Raw genomic sequence first — 20,897 nt, 5'->3', positions numbered from 1 at the left:
CTCACACACCTGTTTTGTAAAATATTGGTCTTGATTCTCAGCTGCTCTTGAATTAGAGGTAAAAATACCTGGTTGTGGCTCTCTGGTCATATGCCTCTGGGAGCTCCTGGGCTAAGTACAGACAGTAAAAAAGTCTGAGGCTGAATTGATTCAATCTTCACAAATTAATCTAAGCTGCATAGATTGAAGTAAGTGAACAGACATTCACTTGTGATTCTGGAAATGCAGCCACATGCCTGCAGTGGCCAAGGCCAGAAGCTGGGGGGCGCTAGAGCACGCCTCCCTGCTCAGCTGAAGCAAACAGCTTGAATCTGCAGGGGATCTGGTGTAGACATTCAATAAACCAATTTAACCTAAATCAAGTTAAGCCTGATACTATGTCCATCCAGGTCTATGTCCATCAACATCTTAAACTGGTTTTGGTCATTTTCGGTCATAAACCACAAACCAAGACAGCAGTGATTTATGTGCACTGAACTTCTCTTGTGTTATAGATTTAAATCGATTTCCAATCATTTATACTGATTTTTTGTGTAATGTCTGTGCCTAACCCTGACGTCCAGTTTGATCCTACTCCATCCCCATCAAACCTTGTACCTAGGAGGGAATACCTCACTTTCTATACCCCCACCAGACTCCCCTTCTCTGGGTTATTTATACAAAATAGCCATTCACTCCTTCTGTACTGTAAAAGCAATATAAAGCAGGCTGAAGAACCTGACCACTGGCACTTATGAGGGTGAGGAGATCAACATTTGTATATTATAAATAAAATGGAAACTGGGTCTTACTTTGCCTCTCCTTTCTTTCTTTTCTCTCCAACATTCCCGCCTTGCAGTTGCCTACAAGCCTGCACAATATAACAGACATTCCCCAATTAGAAGACCTAATGACCACAGAAGGTGCAATTGAAGACGGCGAAAACTCTACTGATCCTGACGTTACTCTTGAACATGCTGACGGTAGAAATCTTTATTTGCTACTTTTTGTTTCAATAGACTCTAAGTTGTTTCTCTCACTAGGATGCTCCCAACACTCACTCAGTAGTCTTTTGAAAAAGTCCCCTACAGAATTTGTCGTCCTCTCAAAATCAGGATTACATCAAAAGGAACCTGCAGCTTTTGTGACGCATTCCTGAAGAGTCACTTAACATCCTAAATTAGTAACCAAGTCCATGCACTACAAGGGGAATTCATAGATTTGTTGTTACGTCACCAGCACTTCCCAGTTCAAATCCAGTTCAGACCAAGAGTAACTGAAGTCATCTGACAGTACTTGGATTGCATGTGTGAAGTCACACCACATAAACCATCCTCAAAAAACTCACTCTTTTGTTCAAACACAAAGCGTCTGAGGTACAGAAGACATGAGTATAATAGCCTAAGTATGCTCAGGTGTTATACCAGGGATGTATTTGGTAGCCGTGTCGGTCTGAGACAAAAAGAAATGCAAAACTTAAAACTCTTGGTTCTGAGATGATTGTGAGCCCAAAAGCTTGCAAAGCAAGATATTTTTTTTTGCAATTTCTTAGTTGGCCTAATAAAAGGTATCATCTCTGAACCAAGGGTTTTAGGGGTCTGCATTTCTTCTGGTTTTATACTGGCATGTCTTCTTTGACTTCTGTGGAGTCATGCATGATTTATTGTGGTGTGAAACAAACAAAGAATTACATCCATTGTCTTTGCATTGTAACAAAATTTTCATACACCATCAGATGAAAATCCAGTAGAAGAAATGCTTCCATATGTGCACCAGTATACTGCAAGGGACTAACGGACAACCCCAGCCTCTGCTACAGCAACCCAGTCTGTTAACAATACATAGAGTTGAATATAACTTACATTAAAATAGTTAGAAGAGCAACCTAAATATGGCACCGTGGGTTCTGCATGTACCCTCTCTCAGTGCCTTCCTAAACTGGATATGCTCCATTAACAAGATAGAACAAGGTTTAAGTGCAAGTCCTGAAAATTTAGGCTCACATCCAAATAGCTGAGCAGTGTTCGCCTTCCTGTAGCAAACAGCCATCACCAGCAAGGGATTCTGGGAGCGCTGATCCTGGTTTAGTTAAAAGACACACAAGGCAAAGCAAAGCACAGCTATCAATTCTCCAACTGTAAATGCCAAAATCAAGTATAGGCAAGGCCACCAAGTAGATATAAGCCAGGCAGAGGCACAACATTTGTGGGCAGCAGGAGAGAGTTGATTTTAGGGAGGCATTGTGCAGACTTTACATCTGCAGCTGTGAGAAATGTTTGCAAGGAAACTGCATAAAACTCATCTGGTTTTGAATTTCATTGCAAGCTCAAAATTCGGACCACAGGGTTTATTAAAGCATTCACTTTGGTGCATGAACCTGTCATGGTTGAGCTGGATCCATTCAAGAGAGTTTCCATGAAATCCCCTGAATCCAATGGGTCTCTCCTGGAGCTTTGCTTTGACATGATTTGCTTCAGAAGTTAGGAGCAGATCCTGGGCAGCCCATAGATTTGCAAAGCCCTGCAGTGCCAGCTTCTTGAATGGGCTAGATTTGGGTTCCACTTTCCTAGTTAATCCATACTCCATTTCCCCCCATCTCACACAAGCAACCCTTGCTGCTGCAGATGATGGACCTGTCTAGATGCTGGAATTGGATCTCTTTATTGGTATATTTTAAAAAGGACAAGGTTTGACTAAAGTTCTCTCTTTTTTGTTGCTGGTGTCTCCCTTCCTCTCCCCACTTCTGAATTTTGTAGCCGTTTCATACCCATGGTCAAAAGGTCAAACATATTTGTAGTTAAAAATGTTTGTTCCACCTTCTTTTCCAAGTCCCTTTCTATGGAGAGTCAGGGCATCTCTTGACTTGGTTCATTATTTAATAATACCAGTAGTGGTTATCAGACCTGAATTTGATAGGGTTGCAGACTTGCTTTCCAAAGAATACGTGAAAGACACAAAGAAAGTAGCAGCCACACAGGTTCCATCTATATCTGGTTGGTAGCAAGTTAAGGGGTCGACAATACCAATGAAAGAACATTTTAAAAAAATTATTCAGTAGAAGTTTTTCTACATATGAGATCTCTTGTTTCCAATCTGCTAGTCCAGTGTTGGACCTTTCTACAGTAGAGACAGCCATACAAACAAAAGGAAACAAAATGGGAGGAGGGGGGAGAGTGGGTGTGGGGACATAGGCACATATCTGCCTATGTCCTTAGACCAACATGGCTACAACCAACACCCCCAAGCCTGTATCTGGCATTCAACTGTCCCGCATGACCCATCCAGATTCCTATTTGCACACTCTGTCATTGCAAGGCGACATTCAGTTTTTGACTTTTAAAAACATATACAAACTCTTTTCAATTGCCAGTAAAGGGAAAAGATATCAGACAAGTATGGGGGCAGGGGCAGATATTATATTCACGGCTATGTACTTTGCTAAACAAAGCACATCTGTCATGGGCATTAGCTTAGGTCTGAACTTGTCTTATAGCAAGCGTGTGTCTTTCAGTCTTCAAAACAGAAGATCTTTCACAACAGCAACCAGTCTCCCTTTCTCAATAATAGGACACTTTGCCAAGTAACGCTCTCTAGAGAACAGCTAGTCAAGGAACTTGAAGTGCTTCCCAAGATTACATCATGCCCCCAGCAAGGAGGTTACTGTAAATCCCATTTTACAGGAGGAAGAATTGACAGACTGAGGATCCAAGCGGCTTGTCCAAAGGCACACAGGAAACTTCCTTTGACAGCCACGACTAGAACCCAGATCTTCCACATTCCCAGCCTTAACCAGAGAGCCATCCTTCCTCTTTAAAGCAGTCATCATCTTTCAGACAAATCTTCCCAGTCGTCTAAAAGAATTTTTCCCTAACGTAGGAAAAGCATGTAACACACAGGGAGGTATTTTTGCATCAAAGGCAGCCTCAGAGCCACAAACTGCCATGCAATGCCTAGACACTGGGTTAGTGTGGGGCAATGCTGCATCTCTGGCTTCCTTAGCCGATGAAGCAGCCTTTTAGCTTTTTCTTCATCGTCTGCCTAGTAAGGAGGAATAGTGTTCCCCATTCTTCTTCCTTTCACTCTCTGTGGAGCACAAAGGGTTTCCATCTCTTAGAAGTTGAGAGAGGTTAAGTCAGATTTACTTTTCCCTTGTTGCTGGAAACTAGAGCCATTTTTTCCCTCTGCCTTCTCTCCTCATCACCCTCCTTTCCTGGCCAAAGCCGGAAAGGCTGGATAGGTCCTGAGACTTTGATAAGCTTTCCCCACGATGCTTCATCTACATTGGGTGTCACAGGAATTGTTCTTGGAATCAACATCCTGAAGTCTTACGACAAATGGGCTCTGAACAGGCATAAATAGGCTACCTATTTCCACAATTTTTTTTTTATCAGTACCTGAATATGAAGGCCCAGAAAAATAATTAAATACTCATGACTTGCATGTAATAAAAAATTATTTCTCTCTTTTCAACGTTTTCAAACATTATAAAAGAGTCAGCTAAACCACGAGTACCTGGTTTTGGCAAAGGAACAAAAATATCTTCCTATTCCTCTTACTTTATTTTTTAAAACAGTAAAGCCATCTTTAAAAAAAAATCCTGAAAACACTGGCATTGTATAACTACACATCCAGTGTTGAACCATCAGATTGCAAGAAATGACAGGCTGTCCTATGTGAATTTAAAGCTCCTGGCACTGCGGAGTGTAATTGCTGTGACAAATCTGCTCAGATGAGAGGAGCTCCAAAACAAACCTGCCTTCCTGTTTGGTTAGGCATAAGCCTATAGCAGGCTCAAAAGCAAATATAATAAAGATTAATGTCTCCGAGCTGGAGCCTTGAACAAATCATTCCACGTTAACTGACACTGTTAAGCATACAAGTTAGTGAAGAAAATAATAAACCCAAAGGAACTACATTAATGACAGTATTCAGAGCCACCATATACTTACCCCAGCTGTTTCTCATCTCAATTGTACTTGGCAGATGTAGTTATTCATTACATATGATGGTGAAGTATGTGGTAGTATTTATCTCATCTACATGCACATGTACCATGTTCAAAGAATATTAAGATTTCAAAAAAATCAAGCACTCAGGAGGCAGAAAATGCCAGAATGAAGCTTGCCCATGGAACATTAATTTTTTCCTTCTGGGGCATACGCATCATAGCGCAGTTATTAACGATTCCTGATTGATGGGGGGGTTTTGTATATTTTTAGAGATAATAGTTATCCACCTTTTAATCTATTTAAAAAAAGCATATTGTTGGCTACTAATGTTTTTAATCAAAAAGTTATGCAGTACTAAGTTAAATAATTTACAAAAATCTACTATTTTACAAAATTACTAAACCAAATGTATAATTCTAACCAAATCAGATCATATTCACTTTTTGCTAATTATTTAATTCTATGTCAATTTAATCCTGTATCATCTTTTCCCTTATTTTGCTTGGAATTACCATCAGGTTACCTACTCCATAATTACGTAGATCATTCTGCTTGGCCTTTTAAAATACAGGACAATATACACACTTTTTCACTCTTGTGGATTTTTTCCCGAGTTCCAACATTTCTTTAAAAACCTCAGCAGGCCATCTTCTCAGCCAACTCTTTTAGAACTCTTGGAGTCTACTTGTCTGGCTAAATGTTTTTAAAAAATTGATTTTGGATTTCTAGTGTCCTCCTTAGTTCTTAGGGAACAGAAGAGTACTTCATCATCCACACTGGATGCAACTACATCATCTTTTTTTTTTTTTAACCAAATACAGGCCTTTAATATGGAATGACCTCAACCTTCCTTTTTTCTGTCATTATTAACTTTTACCATTCCTACCTAGCTGTTAGCCTATACTATTGTTTAGATTTCTTTTATTCCTACTATGGTTACAAATTACATCTTGCAAGAGTGATTCATAAAACTCAAAATTTAATCAGCATATCACCTGTCTAACGTGAGTGTTTTATTACTCTTTTAAGCAGCATGGAGAAAATAAAGCAGTGGTTTTCAACCATGTTAGACTCAGGGCACCTCATGGAAAATGCCAGCTCTTAGCTTTCACTCATTTTTGGACAAGAGAAAAGTAATAGGGCAATTTTTCTGTTGCAGTGAAGACCACAACAGGTCAGAATGTCTTTAAACCTGTGGATTCCTAATTGAAATAGTTTCATAATTTCTCTTGGGTTACTTTGTGAATCACACTTTCACACCTAACAGTGCTAACATTACATGTCACCCTTGAAAGGATCTCAAGGCACCAGGGTGGGAATCACTGAATTACATTTGTATGTCTAATATGCAGTGTCCAGGGCCAGATCTTTTCAGGGTACTTAGCATGACAGTCCGTCAAAGCATAGTTTCTCCCTTCAGGTGCAGTTCAGTTCAGTTCTCTGCAAATCAGACTCCAGAGTGTGAAGTTGAGCACCCCGAATGTGAAGATGACCACAAAGATTGGTTTAAATCTGCAGCAAGGGCAAGGAAAGAATCCTTACCTCACATTTGATGTGACCCACGTCCAAAAACCCAGCCTTTCCTATGGGATGCGTCCACCCTGGGTTTGAGAAATATCCTCTCCAACAAGGCAGAAAGGATCTGAAATAAAGAAAATGTTTTCAAATATATATAAATATATATATATATATTTGGGGGTCGGACTTGATGACCTACCGAGGTCCTTCCTGACCCTAACATCTATGAATCTACAAAACAGCAGCTACATCAAAGACTAAATGGGATGCTTTTAAGCAGTCATAATAAAGATGATAGCACAGAAAATTACGGCAATCTAATTTACAGTTGTTTTATATCAGTGGAGCACTGGGTTACTCCTAATTTATACCTGTCTAAACAAGATTAGGATTAATCCATTAGAGTTAATTTTGTCTTTAGGGCAGTTTATGATGTGTGGCCCATTTGCCATTTCTTTCACGCAATGCTGTTCATTACCACTTGGCAGTGGATTCATTTTGAGACAACCGCACTGTTGCTTTGGTAACCTACCATACGATAGGACAACAAATCAGGAATCACAGCACAAGAGTCAGTGCATTCAAGGAGTTATTCTGCTTCTGTCTTTACAGATGAACTGGGTGAAGAGCCAGAGACAACAGCGGAAGAAGGTATTAAGGCAAAGAGTTAGTTATAAAGGAAAGAGGTGTACTGAAATCCTAGATGAGGTATATCTACAACCTGCTTTTCAAAGACCAGCAGGATTTGGATCAGCAGTAAAATGACAGGACTCTTTTTGTCTTCAGTGGGTTTTCAATCAGGCCCCATAAATATCAACAGAGAGCCCTTGATCCTAAGGAACTTTTCTTAAAGTTTAGAGAAGATTCAAGTTCAAAGGATCTCGCAGCATCCCAGGGAGTCCCGGGTCCTGGGTTGAGAATCACTGCATGTTTCCAGCCAGCCTGACTTTTGGGTCAGGTCAAATCTGGGGGATGGTGAAGCACTGGAACAGGTTACCCAGAGGGGTAGTGCAATCTCCATTCTTGGAGGTTTTTAAAACCTGGCTTGACAAAGCCCCGGCTGAGATGATGTAGTTGGGGCTGGTCCTGCTATGAGCTGGGGGTTGCACTAGATGTGACCTCCTGAGGTCCCTTCCAACCCTCATTTTCTATTATTCTGATTCTTAAGATGGGGATGTGGCAAAATGTATGATGCATTATAAAGCGTTAGGACTTTATGCCATCAATCTCCACTCTTGCAAAATGGTAAACATGCTAATACACTGCACCTTTTCTCTCTCAGATGGCCTGGGAACAGCTGCACTAGTTGGAATCATAATTGGCATCATAGTAGCAGTTGGAATCATTGCTGGAATCATTATTGCTGTTGCGAGGAAAATGTCGGGCAGGTACTCGTAAGTAAAATAATACAAGCCAAGCTGTGTGGCTAGATGCTGTTGTACCTCCAGTTGTGCTTCTACCAACAATGGACAGACTCCATAAAGGGCTGAATTCAACATCTAATTGTCTTTCCATTGCTTTCAGTTGACTCATGCAGGTTGGTTGCTTATAGGGAGTGAACCTAATGAGTCAAATAATTTATTTGATCTCTTGGGGAGTCTGGAAAACATACAGGAAGTCAGGCATAGGATTTTTAACATTTCCATTTTTGGACACAGCCAGACACATATTGGGTATGCCCATTATCATGATATCTAGTGCATAATGCAAGTGACGCGGGGAGAAAGACTACCCAAACGTTATCAAAGTTTGATCAGCCTTCTATCCCAAACATCAAATAGCTCCTTTCATTTACTAGAGTGCTTGAGGTTGTGGGACATCGGTTCCTTCCCTGCTGCTGCCCAGCTGAGCTCATCCCTTGCTAGATTTAAGGCATCCCTTGAAAAATGCCAGCTCTTAGCTGTCACTCGTTTCCTGACTACAGAAACATAACAGAGCAATTCTTCTGTTGTAAAGAACTCGGAAAGAGCGCCAGAGGTCAGAACACCTTGACTTTAGGGATTCCTATTTGACATCTCTGGGCTTATCTTGCGAATCATGGGAAGGTGTTTGCACACTTAACGATGCTAATATTAGCATGTCATCCTTAAAAAGATCTCACAGCATCCCAAGGGGTGGCAATCACAGCTTGTTTCCAGCCAGCCTGACTTTTGCGTCAGGTCAAGCTCTTGCCAGCCTCCTCCACTTAGTGGCCAGATACCGTAATAAACAGTGTAACGCCTGGTACTGTGGGATAAGTTAGTCATAGGGGCTCGTTATACATGAATTTGAGGTGGCTCCTGGAACTCTTAACCCCTGGATTGTCCACACATTAACACCTGAAACTAGTTTTAAGCACACTTTAGGCAGCTTAAAGTTACACCACTACAGTGGCTTATTTCTGATCTGTGTTATCCAGTTCATGTTCCATGAATGTGTGGCCACTCCTCACATACAAGTCACCCAAGTTGCAGTCCTCCAGCATCCCAGGATGCTTTTGCCCCCTTCCCCACCCTTCTGTTCTGGGTGGATAAACTTTCCACCCCCTAAACTCTACTGTCCAGGGGCCAATTCTGGCACCAAGCTAACTCCCCCTCCTATCCCTGGGGGTTACTTTCCCACCCCAGGGATGCAACCTCATGCAAACAGGCTGAAGAGCACACACCAGCTAGCCAGGTCACAGATGGGTCCAAGAGTAAGGTGTGGAAGGGATGAGGAGGGTATAAGATAGGGGTTTAATCAGGTCCCCATGTGCTGGGGATTCCTTCCCAGGGCAGGGGCAGCAGCTCCCCCAAAACTGCCTTCCCTCAATGTTCCCAACTTCCAGCCATTTGGGGAAGCACAACCAGCACCCCCCAACACCCCAATCCCAATATACTGAAATGTGAGACCTTCTTTGATTCACTTACGCTTTATTTCTGTTTATTTTTTTAATTCGTTTTATTTTATCCTTCACTGCCTGACTTCCTTCATTTCACCACCCTTCCTCCACTCCCATTTCCTTTCTACCTCCCATTTCATTACCCATCCTCATCCCATGAACTCTCTGCCTCCCAGCTTCATGTTCCTGCCCTACCAACCCATCCCTCACTCCCTACCCCCACTTAAAGTAGGGACAGACAGATGTCCTGGTTCACTAGCCCAGGCCTCTGGTGGCAAGTCACAGCTGTGCAGGTGGGGGACAGTCAGAGAAGGTGTCTAGATTAAGGGTGTGACTGCTCCAAACTCAAGCTAGCACTAATACTGATGAGCAGCATCTAAGCAGCTTAAAGTGCAAGATGTAACAAGGCCCATGGACACATTTAAGCAGCTCAAAGTGCAAGGTGTAACAAGGCCCATGGACATATGTCATATTTGTACTGATGTATGTACTCTTAGGTGCCTGGATACTGCATGAATACTCCATAGGTCATACAACTGTTCATTGTTCACTTCTAATTTTCTTGAAATTAATTCTAGCACTGACAAAATTTGCAGACAACAGCACTAGACTATAATGCTTTCCAAAACCAAAAGGAGATAAAATGTATTGGGTATTGTAGTTGACAGATACTATTCACCAACTCAACCAGATGTATAACCAAAGTAATCTGCACTGGTCATAACCAAAAACTGAAAAAAGGAAAACATAGATTGGAAAAAGAGAGAGTGGAGAAGCGACAGAGGAAAAAGGAGGAAGGAAGGAGGGAGCAGTGACAAACAACTACATAGATTTAACTGACTCAGGTTAAATGTCTCCCTTTTTTTTCCTTGTGTTTTGACAGGCCCTAAAAATAATTGAAGAAATAGTGCCCCTTGTTATGCCAGAAGAGAAAATTGCTTCCTATTTTACAAACTACTAGAAAACTGTTCCCATAACCGTGTGAGAAGATGATCCATGGAAAGAGTGAATGAAGAATTCAGGTTCTATGGGGATACCACACAGCTTTCTGGAGGAACATTTTACAGACATGACAAAAATTGAACAGTTTATAGGACTCTGCTGAATTATTTTAGAGGAATAAAATATAGAAAAAGAATATGCAGTAGGAGAAAAGAGAAGGGGAAAAAAGGACAATCTAAAATGTGGTTTTCAGGTAGTAAAAATACTATGCTAGCTAGATGTTAAAACAACGGCAGGAAAAAAATATTTCACATTGCATTCTATCCTTTTCTTGAAAACATTTTATCCAGATTTTTTTTTTTCGTTCTAAGCCCAATGACTAGTCAGGGAGCCTGCTGTATTCTTCAGTGTTACAGAGGTTTAAAATTCCCGGTGTCTGGGTATGTTCATCTACCAAATCTGTACTGTTTAGCAGGAAACATCATCCTGATAATCAGGAATGTGGTTAAGAGGAGGAAAACACTTTTGTGGCCTGGGAACTTCAACCATTCTGCTGAGACAAGACCTGTGAACCATTATACAGTCAGGCATGGTAGACCCAGCTGGAACTGGACCTACCAATGAAAAATTGCTCCTTCCTCTGACTGATCAACAAAGAACGACCAGTCTTCTCTGTTGCAGAGATGTGCAGAGACTGGAATACACATCCTAAATTAAAGGGTGCTTAGAATATACCCACTTTTGATGGGTCACTTTAACCTATTACTCAGCATGTTTTGGATCCAGTATGTAGAAGCTTCCACAATTGGTATATGCTATATATATATATCTCTATATATCTATATAGAGATATATATATAGATATAATTTCTTTGTCTTCTCTTTTTAATTGTATAGCAAGCTGTGTTTGACTGCACATGGTGCACTGGAAGATCAGTGCACATATGAATGAGGTAACATCTCTCTAGACACAAAGTAACTTGTGCCATGGCATCGCTTATGCAGCAGGACTGAAATGTGACTGAGGTTTCAAACAAAAAGGCTTTATTTGCTTAGTGGCTGCAAAAATCATGTTTTCTATTTCGACCCTCAGAAGTTGGAAAATTACTGGAATCCTCCTCAGAGAGGACTAAAACGTACAAACTTTTCCAGATTTTCTCTTCAATTCCTTCTGTGCGCCATGATCTATCATATCAAGCTGAGCTTTGGAAATGAAAATTATGATGTATATTATGTCTGCTTTTATAATGCTTAGTCCCTATTTTATTTTATGCTATATTATGTCTATTAAAAAAAGCACATATATTTTGTTCCTCCTGATTTTTCTTGTCTCTCTCTTAATCCTTCTATGTCCTGGATTTTTGTCTTCTGTCTGAGTGCTGGATTCTGATGTTCCAGAGTTTGGCACGTTTCCTTAATGTCACGACAACCAAGTGTCTTTAAATGCCTCCTGCCATTCCACTCTGGATATACTTGTGAGCAAAACTTAATTTAGAAGCTGTTTGTTGTGCAAAATTTGGACTTGCACATTGATAACCCCCAGTCTCTGGTGACTTTGAGAGGGTTGCAAAGAATAAGGAGAGCAGAAGGTGAAAAAATAAATTAGCGTGAAGAGTAAATATTTTAAGATTTAGACATGTATATGTCTGTTACGTCCATTTTGTTCAGTACTGTATTTGTACATCTGAGATTGTGCAAACTTTTCTAGCTATAGAAGGGTCCCAACTAAGGGCAAAAGCCTCCAGGCTAGATCTGGAAGTTGGGATATTTAAATGTCTGGCCACTTTATAAAGACGATGTCCCATTATCAAAACCAAAACACAGATTGGCATTTCAAGAAAATCTCAGGAGTTCAAATAAGTTGGGATGAAACATTCTGGTTGTGGCCTGTTATCTCTAAATCCAAACATTTCTCCACGACCCAGGGGACATCTGTGATGCCAAGTCTCTCATTTTCTTTTTTATCAAAAGTTAATTCAGTAGGATAAAAAATCATGCTTATGTTGAGAATCAGCATGGAGCCTATGGACCACTAACATTTTACTTATAGGCTGCTTTGAAGGCTTAAATGGCCTTCAGTGACATGTAAGCAGATGCTATTCATCTATAAAGAAGTGACTTTTGCTCCCCTCCACCCGCCCCTGAATTTTAGGATGACAGTTGTATCCTTAAAATCAAGAAGCCTGACTTTATTGATGTTTTATTCTATCTCGATTTGAGGAGACTGCTCAAAGAAAATAGTGATTAAGATCTGTACATATTAAGTGACATGTTTCTTGCGATGAACAAGATGGAATACAGGATTGCCAGAGCAGTGTAATAAGCCTAAACTAAATACATTTCTGTTTGTTTGGGGGTTTTTTGTTGTGGACCAAATACTACTGCTGTGCAGTTTAACTCAAAGAGCATTAGCTATATGCCTCTGCCATGATATGGTGATATAATGGAATGAATTATTTCCTAATACCACAGAATAGATTTTGATATATGTTCATACTGCAGTCAAATGAAATTAGGCAAGAAGTGAAGTCTTGCCTACACATGAAGGTTTAAGAGGTCAAAATCAGTGTAAGAGGCCAATTAGATAAACCATCAGGCAAAAATGGACAAGGACATGGACACCCTGGAATAATTTTAAACCTGGTTTGTGTATTGATTTAAGTAGATTCTTATGAGGTTAAGCAACATTTGATATAAGCCATTGTAAACCACGAAGGAGAAATCATGGCAGCAATAAAGTGAATAGGAAAACTCCCATTTACTTTCACAGAGTCCACTCCAAGTAGTCACATCCCTTTACCTAAGAGCTCAGACAGATGTGGCAATTCTCTTGCTATTAAAGGGAGTGTTGATTGTTCTTGCTACTAAAGGACACTGATATAAGCTGTTACAGCACAGCTGTTGTAGCTGTGTGGTTCTGTTGCCATGTTAGAAAACCCACTTCATCCTTAACCTCACTTTATTCAGGGTCAAAATTAGAATAATTTAGCTATACCATGATTGTTTTTATTTTTATCTTGCTATCAGCAGTTAAGTTGATGAATAGGCAACTCATTGGTGGTTCCATTGCCTTCAATGGGATGATTACTTGAGGGAATGGAGCAAGTAGAACATGAGCAATCATTTCTAAAAGTTCTGACAATGTGTTAGTTTTCAAATACTGTGGCCCGTGATCCATCATTATTGTATCTAGATGCAGACATTTGGTAATGCCAGTGGAATAAAGGAAATGTGCACATGTACATTGAAAGCTAAGCTAAGCTATGCCCTGAGATGAAGATTTCTATAACAGCTTAAGTTTCTATTCTTTAGTGTAGGGGTGCCCCCAGTGTGGCTGGCAAGGCCCTTAGATGAGACCTGGCACCCAGGACTGCCCCTTTGAAATGTTCCTTGGGGGCAAAACTTTGGGAACCCCTATGTGTGTGGTTTGTATTTCATCGGTGCCCACTAATATTCTTTGCTTTATTCACTTCTCTCCATAATTCTGTTTGGATTTTGAGCAAATACATTTACTTTCAGGGTCCCAAAAGGGAAAAAAATGGCCCTGTTAATCACTGCTGCCTTTAACAGATAATTTTATAGCAGATTGCAAACTTTGCACTCAAGATTTTCTATAATTTGAGCTTATGTGACCTGCAGGATGCTGCTGAGCTGTAGGTGAATCCATGTGAAAGCAGCAAAATTATTGATTTTTCTTACGGCAAGAAACAGTGTGGCAAGATACAGTGCCATAAAGAGTCATTTAGGTTAGTCTGGAGTCAGAATAATGTCTTATATCTGTACTAGACAAAGCCCTGGGAAGTGCACTTGATGACTGACCAGCCATAAGGAACTATGAATTATTCAGCCATTACAGGGAATACCACAGATGTCACCAATTTCTCCCGCACATTAGCTCAGTAGCTGATGACTTGCTCTTGCAAAATAAGCCAGGTTCCCTGACTCCCTGCCAGCCTCCCAACCTAAAATTTCCATATGGAGAAATATTGTTTGAGGCGGAAGTAATAGCACCCTCTCCAAAAATAGCCTTGTAGTAGGTCAGGCAGCCTTTACAGAGTTCTGGATCACTCATACCATGCCAAACCAATGGCAAGCACCACCATCCTGCTTGGATGCATTTGCCAGTAATTCAGATTTTCATTATGGACTGTAAGACCTTCCAAGCAGAGCATAAAGATACTTCTGGATTCACTGACTCTCACTAGCATAACCAGAGCAAGGTGAGCGGGGCACTGACAAGGAAGGGGCACCAGAAGAACTCACCAGAGAGAGTCTTTACTACAGCAGGGGCACCATGCCAGACAGTATATCTGGGGTGCAGGGGGGGCAAGCTGAGCAAGCAGAATGGGAGCTTTTGCTGAGCCTTTGCCTTAGCCCTGCACCCAACATGTACATATGGGAGCGTGAAGCGGGGCAAGGGAGGGGGCAGAGAAGGAGTGAAAAGGGACTAGAGTTTGCTAGGGAGTGCAGCATATGGTGCTACAGCAGCAGTGGGGGCAATGGCAGCGGTAGCCTCAGATGGTAAGCTTTCCTTTCCCATCACCCTGTGTCTGCAGTTCTCGGCATACCTGCCATCCCAGGCGCTCACTGAGCTGCCTATGCCTCTCATCATTAACATCACACAAAGCAAAACACCAGTAACCTTAAAAGGTGAACTTCACCTCTAAGCAGATGTCCAATTCATGGGTGTCCTGCCCACTCTTCCCTGTGCTGGCCAAGGGAGGGATTTCATTCCCAGAGAGGAAAAACATTTAACATTTCAACAGTTCCTATTGTCGAGTCAAAACCAGCAATTCCTCATCAAGTTCAGCCCTATATCTGGTAAAGGGAACGCACCCCTGGCGCCTGGGCTTTGAGTCATTCATGTGTCTCGCTCTGACAATGCAAAAGCAAGGACCAGGTTTCCTGTGACAAAACCAAATGTCAGTGAACTTTCATAAATGGGATCGCCTTGGTTTATTGGTGTCTGTGAGGAAGGCAGGGTAGTGGAAAAGTGCAATGAAGGCCATTGGTATAGGTCAGGCACGCTAGAACTATCAGCACAAAAAACGTTTTTCAACAATGCCCACTATTGGTCTTGTTTTTACAGTAATAACTGAAAGCATCTCACTGGGGATCTTGAGAAATGTCATAAAAATGTAACAAAGTTATTGTAACCTTCAAAAACATTCAGAAAGGGACCCTACTCCCTTTTTTTTTTTAAAAAAAGGAACTCTGAAAATATTTTGTATTAGTAATGAAAAAACAAGCCCACAATTGCTACAAACTTACGGATCCTTGCCATTTGAAAAGAATTAGCTTTATCATGGTAAAGCTATCCCTGTATTTCCCAGAAAACCACTGTTCAGTAAAAAGGTTAGATGATACTCTGTGGATTAACTGTGCCTTCTGTAACAGGTTGTCAAAAGAGCTTTAAATATTTGTTATTTATCAGCTCTCTGACAGAAATCAGTTTAATCCAAAATTCAGCTGGAGAAAGTGAGACTTGGGTATTAAAGGACTTGGACAAGGTTACAGAGTGAGTCAGTAACAGAGCTGTGACTAGAACCCAGGAATCCCAAAGTCTCAGTCCTCTAACAGCAAGGTCATATTACTTCGCAGATGAAGTAATGATTTTTCCATTATATTTTAGATGTCACCAAATCCTTTTATGCCCTTTAAAATGATGCAAACACACTGCAACAAAGAGCATAGACAATAAATTAACTAGATGAAGAATACTGAAGTCACACAAGTCTGTGCCTGTGCTCAGAAATGAGCCTAGAGCAGCGTTCCTGAATAGAGTAGCATAATGATGGATCTTTTTCACTCTGCCAGCTCAAAGCTTAGATTTACCCTCCCAGAGACAACTCCTTAAATCACACTGAAGTCTGCAGCTTCTACTATTGTTAGCAATCACTTATGGTTATTAGCAAGATGCAGAAGGCAGTGCTGGGTAGGTAACTTGACACGGGGTGCCATAATAAAAAATCTGAATCATGCTTTGTACAGTTCTTGCAGCTGCAGTGTGGAGCCATGTATGTATAAATAAACCCAGCATCACACTAGCCATGTGTCTCTTTGTCTGGGTCTTGTGGATTTAGGCATCAGACCAAACCCACAGCCCCCTGCTCAGCAACAAACAGTTGGGCTTGGTTACAAAGGTCCCCATTCAATCAAGTAGCTTGTTTGGTTTCTCCAGGCTGCAGAGGGCAGATTTTTAGACTCCTGTAAATGCTCAATTGGCAAGTGTCTTAACAAGCAAAGAGCCCTGCAGATCCCATGCATCTTCAAGGGTGTGTTTGCTGCTTCCAGAAGGCAGTTGGCAAGGATGATTGATTAGGGATAGTGTCAAAGAAAGGAGATTTCAAAAGCAAAAAAGAAAAAGGAAACTGAGCCTTCTCAAGTGAGGGATCTAGAGGATTGGGGAGGAGGGGGCAGGGGGAGAAATGAGAAATGGAAGGAGGGGCATTGAAACTTCAGCAACAAAGAGCAACATCATTTTCATTGACCTGCCATAACAGCTCTCAAAAGAATCAATGGTCCACGATGGAGGTTCTTTCAATTATAAAACACAACCCTTTGCATTTTTATAGACGATTTTCATTCTTAGAAGGAATCTAAAAGCTTCTTTGAACTCCAGCTCCAATTTTTCAAATATGAGCATTAAGTTAGAACTCTTGGGTGCATCTACATGTGCGCTTTAATGCACATTTTATTTCTATAGCTGACTGATGACATCAATGGTTAAACAGAAATGGTGATGAACTCCTGCAGCTCCTAGTAACACAGAATATAGGATGCTCAATGCCCTGGGCAAAGGGGAGAGAGGAGTGAGGAGGAGACCAAGGAGGAAATCAAATTCCAAAGCACCAATGATGCTTCTAGGGTGTTTGTACCCAAAAGCTTGAAAAGAAGAAATTTTTCCAATTATTTGAGTTGGTCTAATAAAAGATATCAGATTTACCCAAAGCACCGATGAAGCAGCTTGATGCAATGCTCTTCATATGTGCTCGACTGTTTTGCCGATCATTCAGTAATTGGTGGAAGGAGCTGTGTGGGAGGAGTTTCTAGCAGAATCGGAACTTTTCTGCTGAATTTTTATTTTGATAAAAACTAGCTGCTATTTCCTAACTCACTTCTGGATTTAAATACCGTTACTCCTAACATAACAAGGTAAATATCCTGAAAGTTATCAGTTCTCCAAACACACATAACTAGTGGTCACCGCGATAGCAATGAACAAACAGAGATTATGTTGCGGTGTGGAAGCAGTCTAGGCTGAGGCTTTGGCATTTTGACTTGGAATTCCTTCCTAATTCCAAGGAGGTAATTTTCAGATGAAAATCCATTAAGCTATATACACACCACTATTTAGCAGAACAAATATTTGATTCTGTCAGTGTTGCCCCAAAATAGCATGCTCCAGTCAGCAGATCTGAGGCAACTGTGTTTGCATTAGAGAAAATTAGCACTCGTTACAATTTTTCTAGTATTTCACATTAGTATACCCAAAACATGTCTTAGGAGATGAAAGAAATAGTTCCTTGATCATCTCTTTAATTGTATCACTGCTGTGGAAATATCTAGTATCAGCTCAGGGGAACAGTGATGGATTGACATGCCAAGACGTTAATCATTAAGGGGAAATCCCTGGTTTAAATAAATCGAAGTCTGGCTACTGAAAACAACGTAAAACTTTTATGCCTCACCAGCAAGATCCAATTTCAGGTCTTAAGCAAAATGCCATCTTAACTGATGGACAAGTTAGGGGAGCACTGAAGAAATTCTTGGGAACTTTTATACATCAAAATGAAACCTTAAAAGTCTCCAGACAGCATGTTTAATGTAAATCAGAACAAAGGGCCCACAGGAAAGAGGGGCTGTAGCTTTGCATTCTGATCTTTCATCTTTGCTCAAAGTTAGCTTCAGTCATCAGGCAATTTAGGCGAGTCATTGTTGCAGATCTGCCAGGGTACCATACAGCATCATTTTTATACTTACAAATCAGTGTCCTGCAGTCATAGAAAACGATGCAGGTCAGGAATGAAGCATGTTGGCAGCACTTCAGACCTCCCTCACTCATGTCGCCTACTCAGGGCTTCAATTCAGTATGAAAAATGTCTGGGCGTTCACACTGCATGGGGCCAAGCAAGGACAACGAGGCCACAGACATTTCATTGCCAGCAGCTCCTGCAGCCCTACACGGGAGCCCACAGTGCAGGAAATGGACATGCTTTTTATAGCAAATCAGGCCCCAGATTATTATCAAACATAAAGCATCACTATTCACTTATACATGACTGCACCGCTCCACCCTTTTTTCTTATCTTTTTAAATGCCAGTTTCTTCAAAGTGGGATGTGACAGGCAAAGCTCCTGTGCTGTGGAAAGATGGTCAAGACATTTTAGCTAAATGATTATCACTGGGTAAATAAAACCATCATCGTCATCAGACTCAAAGCACAGATTGTCTCATCAAAACCATCTCAACTTTTAAGGACAAGTTATAAAACTTATATGTATATAAAACCAGAGGTTCATAGATTTTTAGGCCAGGAGGGGGCATTCTTGACCGTCTAGCCCAGTGATTCGCAACCTTTTTAGACTCAAGGCACACTGTTAAACTCGAGCTGTCCCTCCATAGCTTGTGAATTAAGTGGCAACCATTTTAAAAAGTAATGTATTTATTATCATGCTTACCTCCTTTCAGAGGGGTCAGGTAGTAGGGGCAGGGAATGGCCAGGCAGGGAGAGCCTGAGCCTGCCTTTATCTCCTTATACTTCCTGAGGCATCCTTCAAAAGATCCCACAGCACCCTAGCTCAGAATCACTGGTCTAGTCTGATGTGTTGCAGAACGCGGTCCAGAATATTTCAGAATGACTCCTACATCAAATAATGTCTTTGAACATAACTTGCAGGCAAAAAAAAGAAGCATCAGTGAAGTTTTAAAGCTCCCAAGGGATGGTGAGTCCATTTCCCCTGGTTAGTTATCCCTGATGTTAGAAATCTGCGCCTAAATCCCTTTGAATTTCCCCAGTCTGTTTCCATTGGGTCCATTGTTTCCATTGCCGTGCCTTTTTGTTAGCTTCAACAGCCTTGATTGTCAGAAATGTACCATCCCTGGTATCTATATATCTTAATCATCTTAATCATCACTTCAGACACAAACTATTAGTTTATTGAAGAGGCAAGTTTTCCAGGATTTAGATCATCCCAATGGCTCTTTTCCACACCTTTTCTAGTTTTTGAATGTTTTTGGAAGTGTGGATGCTGAAATCAGACATGTGCTGTAACTTATCTCACCTAGCAACAGAGATCAGGTTTTCCTAGAAGTGGAGAAAAATCTTAGGTGTTCTTCTCACATATGGGGCAGCCTGTGGAGTTGAGGGCACCATGCCCTATGGAATGAAGCCACTGACTGTTTGGCACCCTAGAACAAATAGTAACTTGTGCCAATTGCCCCTTCTTATGCCATGTAGCTTTGCCCCTTATCTCACCAGCACTACCTATGGAAACAGTACCACCTCATTTCTCTTCCCTGATGTTCACTTGTTAACATAGTTCTCTGAAAAATGCTTATGAGAAATACCATTGTCTTACTCAATACATCTGCCCTCATCTGTATTCAGAGCCTGGATTCCTAACAACCACGTTTTAGTACTGTTTTCTTATTATTTTTTATAACCACTTGGTTCTGCAGAGCCAACATGGCTAAGAGAGCAAGATAAATTGTTTTAATGGCTACATATTATGAAGAGCATAGTTACTGAAGTCTTAGTTATTCTACAAGATGCACTGAAGCCTGCCATATTCTGTAGCTAAATTATGCTGCGCAGGGGTCCTTTTGGTAGCATCCAAACTGCAAAGGTGGCCTCTGCACTCCTGATGCATGCGTAAGTTCAGATCTCTAACAGTGGAGCGGCTCCCAAAGGGAAGGTTGTAGTGGTAGAAAGTTGTTGTAACTTTACCTCCTCTAGAGCCATTTCTGTTTGGGAGGAAGGTGAGGACAAGTCATAACATCAACCCTCCTCTTAAGAGAGAGAGAGAGAGAGAGTTGTGCTGATAGCAGTAAAGTTTTGTAGAGAGGTTTTACCACCTCCCCCCCATTTTTAAAATATTTTTCTTTTGCAGAATCAGAGTTCTTGCATGTTGCAAAGAGCTGGGATTCCTGCTCACTGGGTGGATTGAACCCATTTCTCCCAGGACACCAAACAGCTGTCCGGCAACAACTTTAAGACGCTGCCAATTTGTCATGTAGAAGTGAACAAATCTATAACACAATTACCCCCCTGCCCCCACTGTACCGCCCAATCCCTACTTTTCAAATTTATTGATGCAGGAATTTTAGTTCTTGGGAAATTAGTCATCAATGCCTTATTTGAATGAGGAAATGGCTCCATTTCCTGCTATCAGCAGTTGTGTCTCTCTCCAACAGTACCTTTTTTTTTCAATGCTTTTTAGATATTTTTCACATTCCTGCCTCACAGCATATTTGAGGCATTGTATCATGCGGGAAACAGAGGTGGTGCTGGCAATTCAGTCAGGTACACTCCTGGGAAGGGGGGAAAAGATGGAAGTATCAGCTCCTCTTGTTTCCGGTCTGCTGTTTAGTAAAAAGACTGTCTGAAGAGAGGAATGTGAAGGGCTCGTCAGGCTAAAAATGAACTT

At 41.1% G+C, this 20,897-nt stretch overlaps 1 protein-coding gene across 2 annotated transcripts in view; it reads left to right on the top strand.

Moving 5' to 3' along the window:
- The window catches only part of PDPN (podoplanin), a 29,718-nt gene extending 18,165 nt beyond the window's left edge, over nucleotides 1–11,553 (top strand). Inside the window, exons 3-6 of one of the 2 annotated variants that reach the window (XM_090024689.1) lie at nucleotides 839–962; nucleotides 7,059–7,097; nucleotides 7,729–7,840; nucleotides 10,190–11,553. In XM_090024689.1, the coding sequence (XP_089880815.1) occupies nucleotides 839–962; nucleotides 7,059–7,097; nucleotides 7,729–7,840; nucleotides 10,190–10,196 (282 nt within the window). In that variant the 3' untranslated portion in view covers nucleotides 10,197–11,553. The remainder of the gene's footprint in view (nucleotides 1–838; nucleotides 963–7,058; nucleotides 7,098–7,728; nucleotides 7,841–10,189) is intronic. The other variant, XM_090024690.1, reaches the window with a different exon arrangement.
- The last annotated feature ends 9,344 nt before the right edge of the window (nucleotides 11,554–20,897 follow it).

Source organism: Crocodylus siamensis, chromosome 12, assembly GCF_052110815.1.
Source record: "Crocodylus siamensis isolate JL-2025a chromosome 12, ASM5211081v1, whole genome shotgun sequence".
NCBI lineage: Eukaryota > Metazoa > Chordata > Crocodylia > Crocodylidae > Crocodylus > Crocodylus siamensis.
The sequence above is the reverse complement of the archived record's forward strand: the minus strand, read 5'-3'. Positions and strand labels throughout refer to the sequence as shown.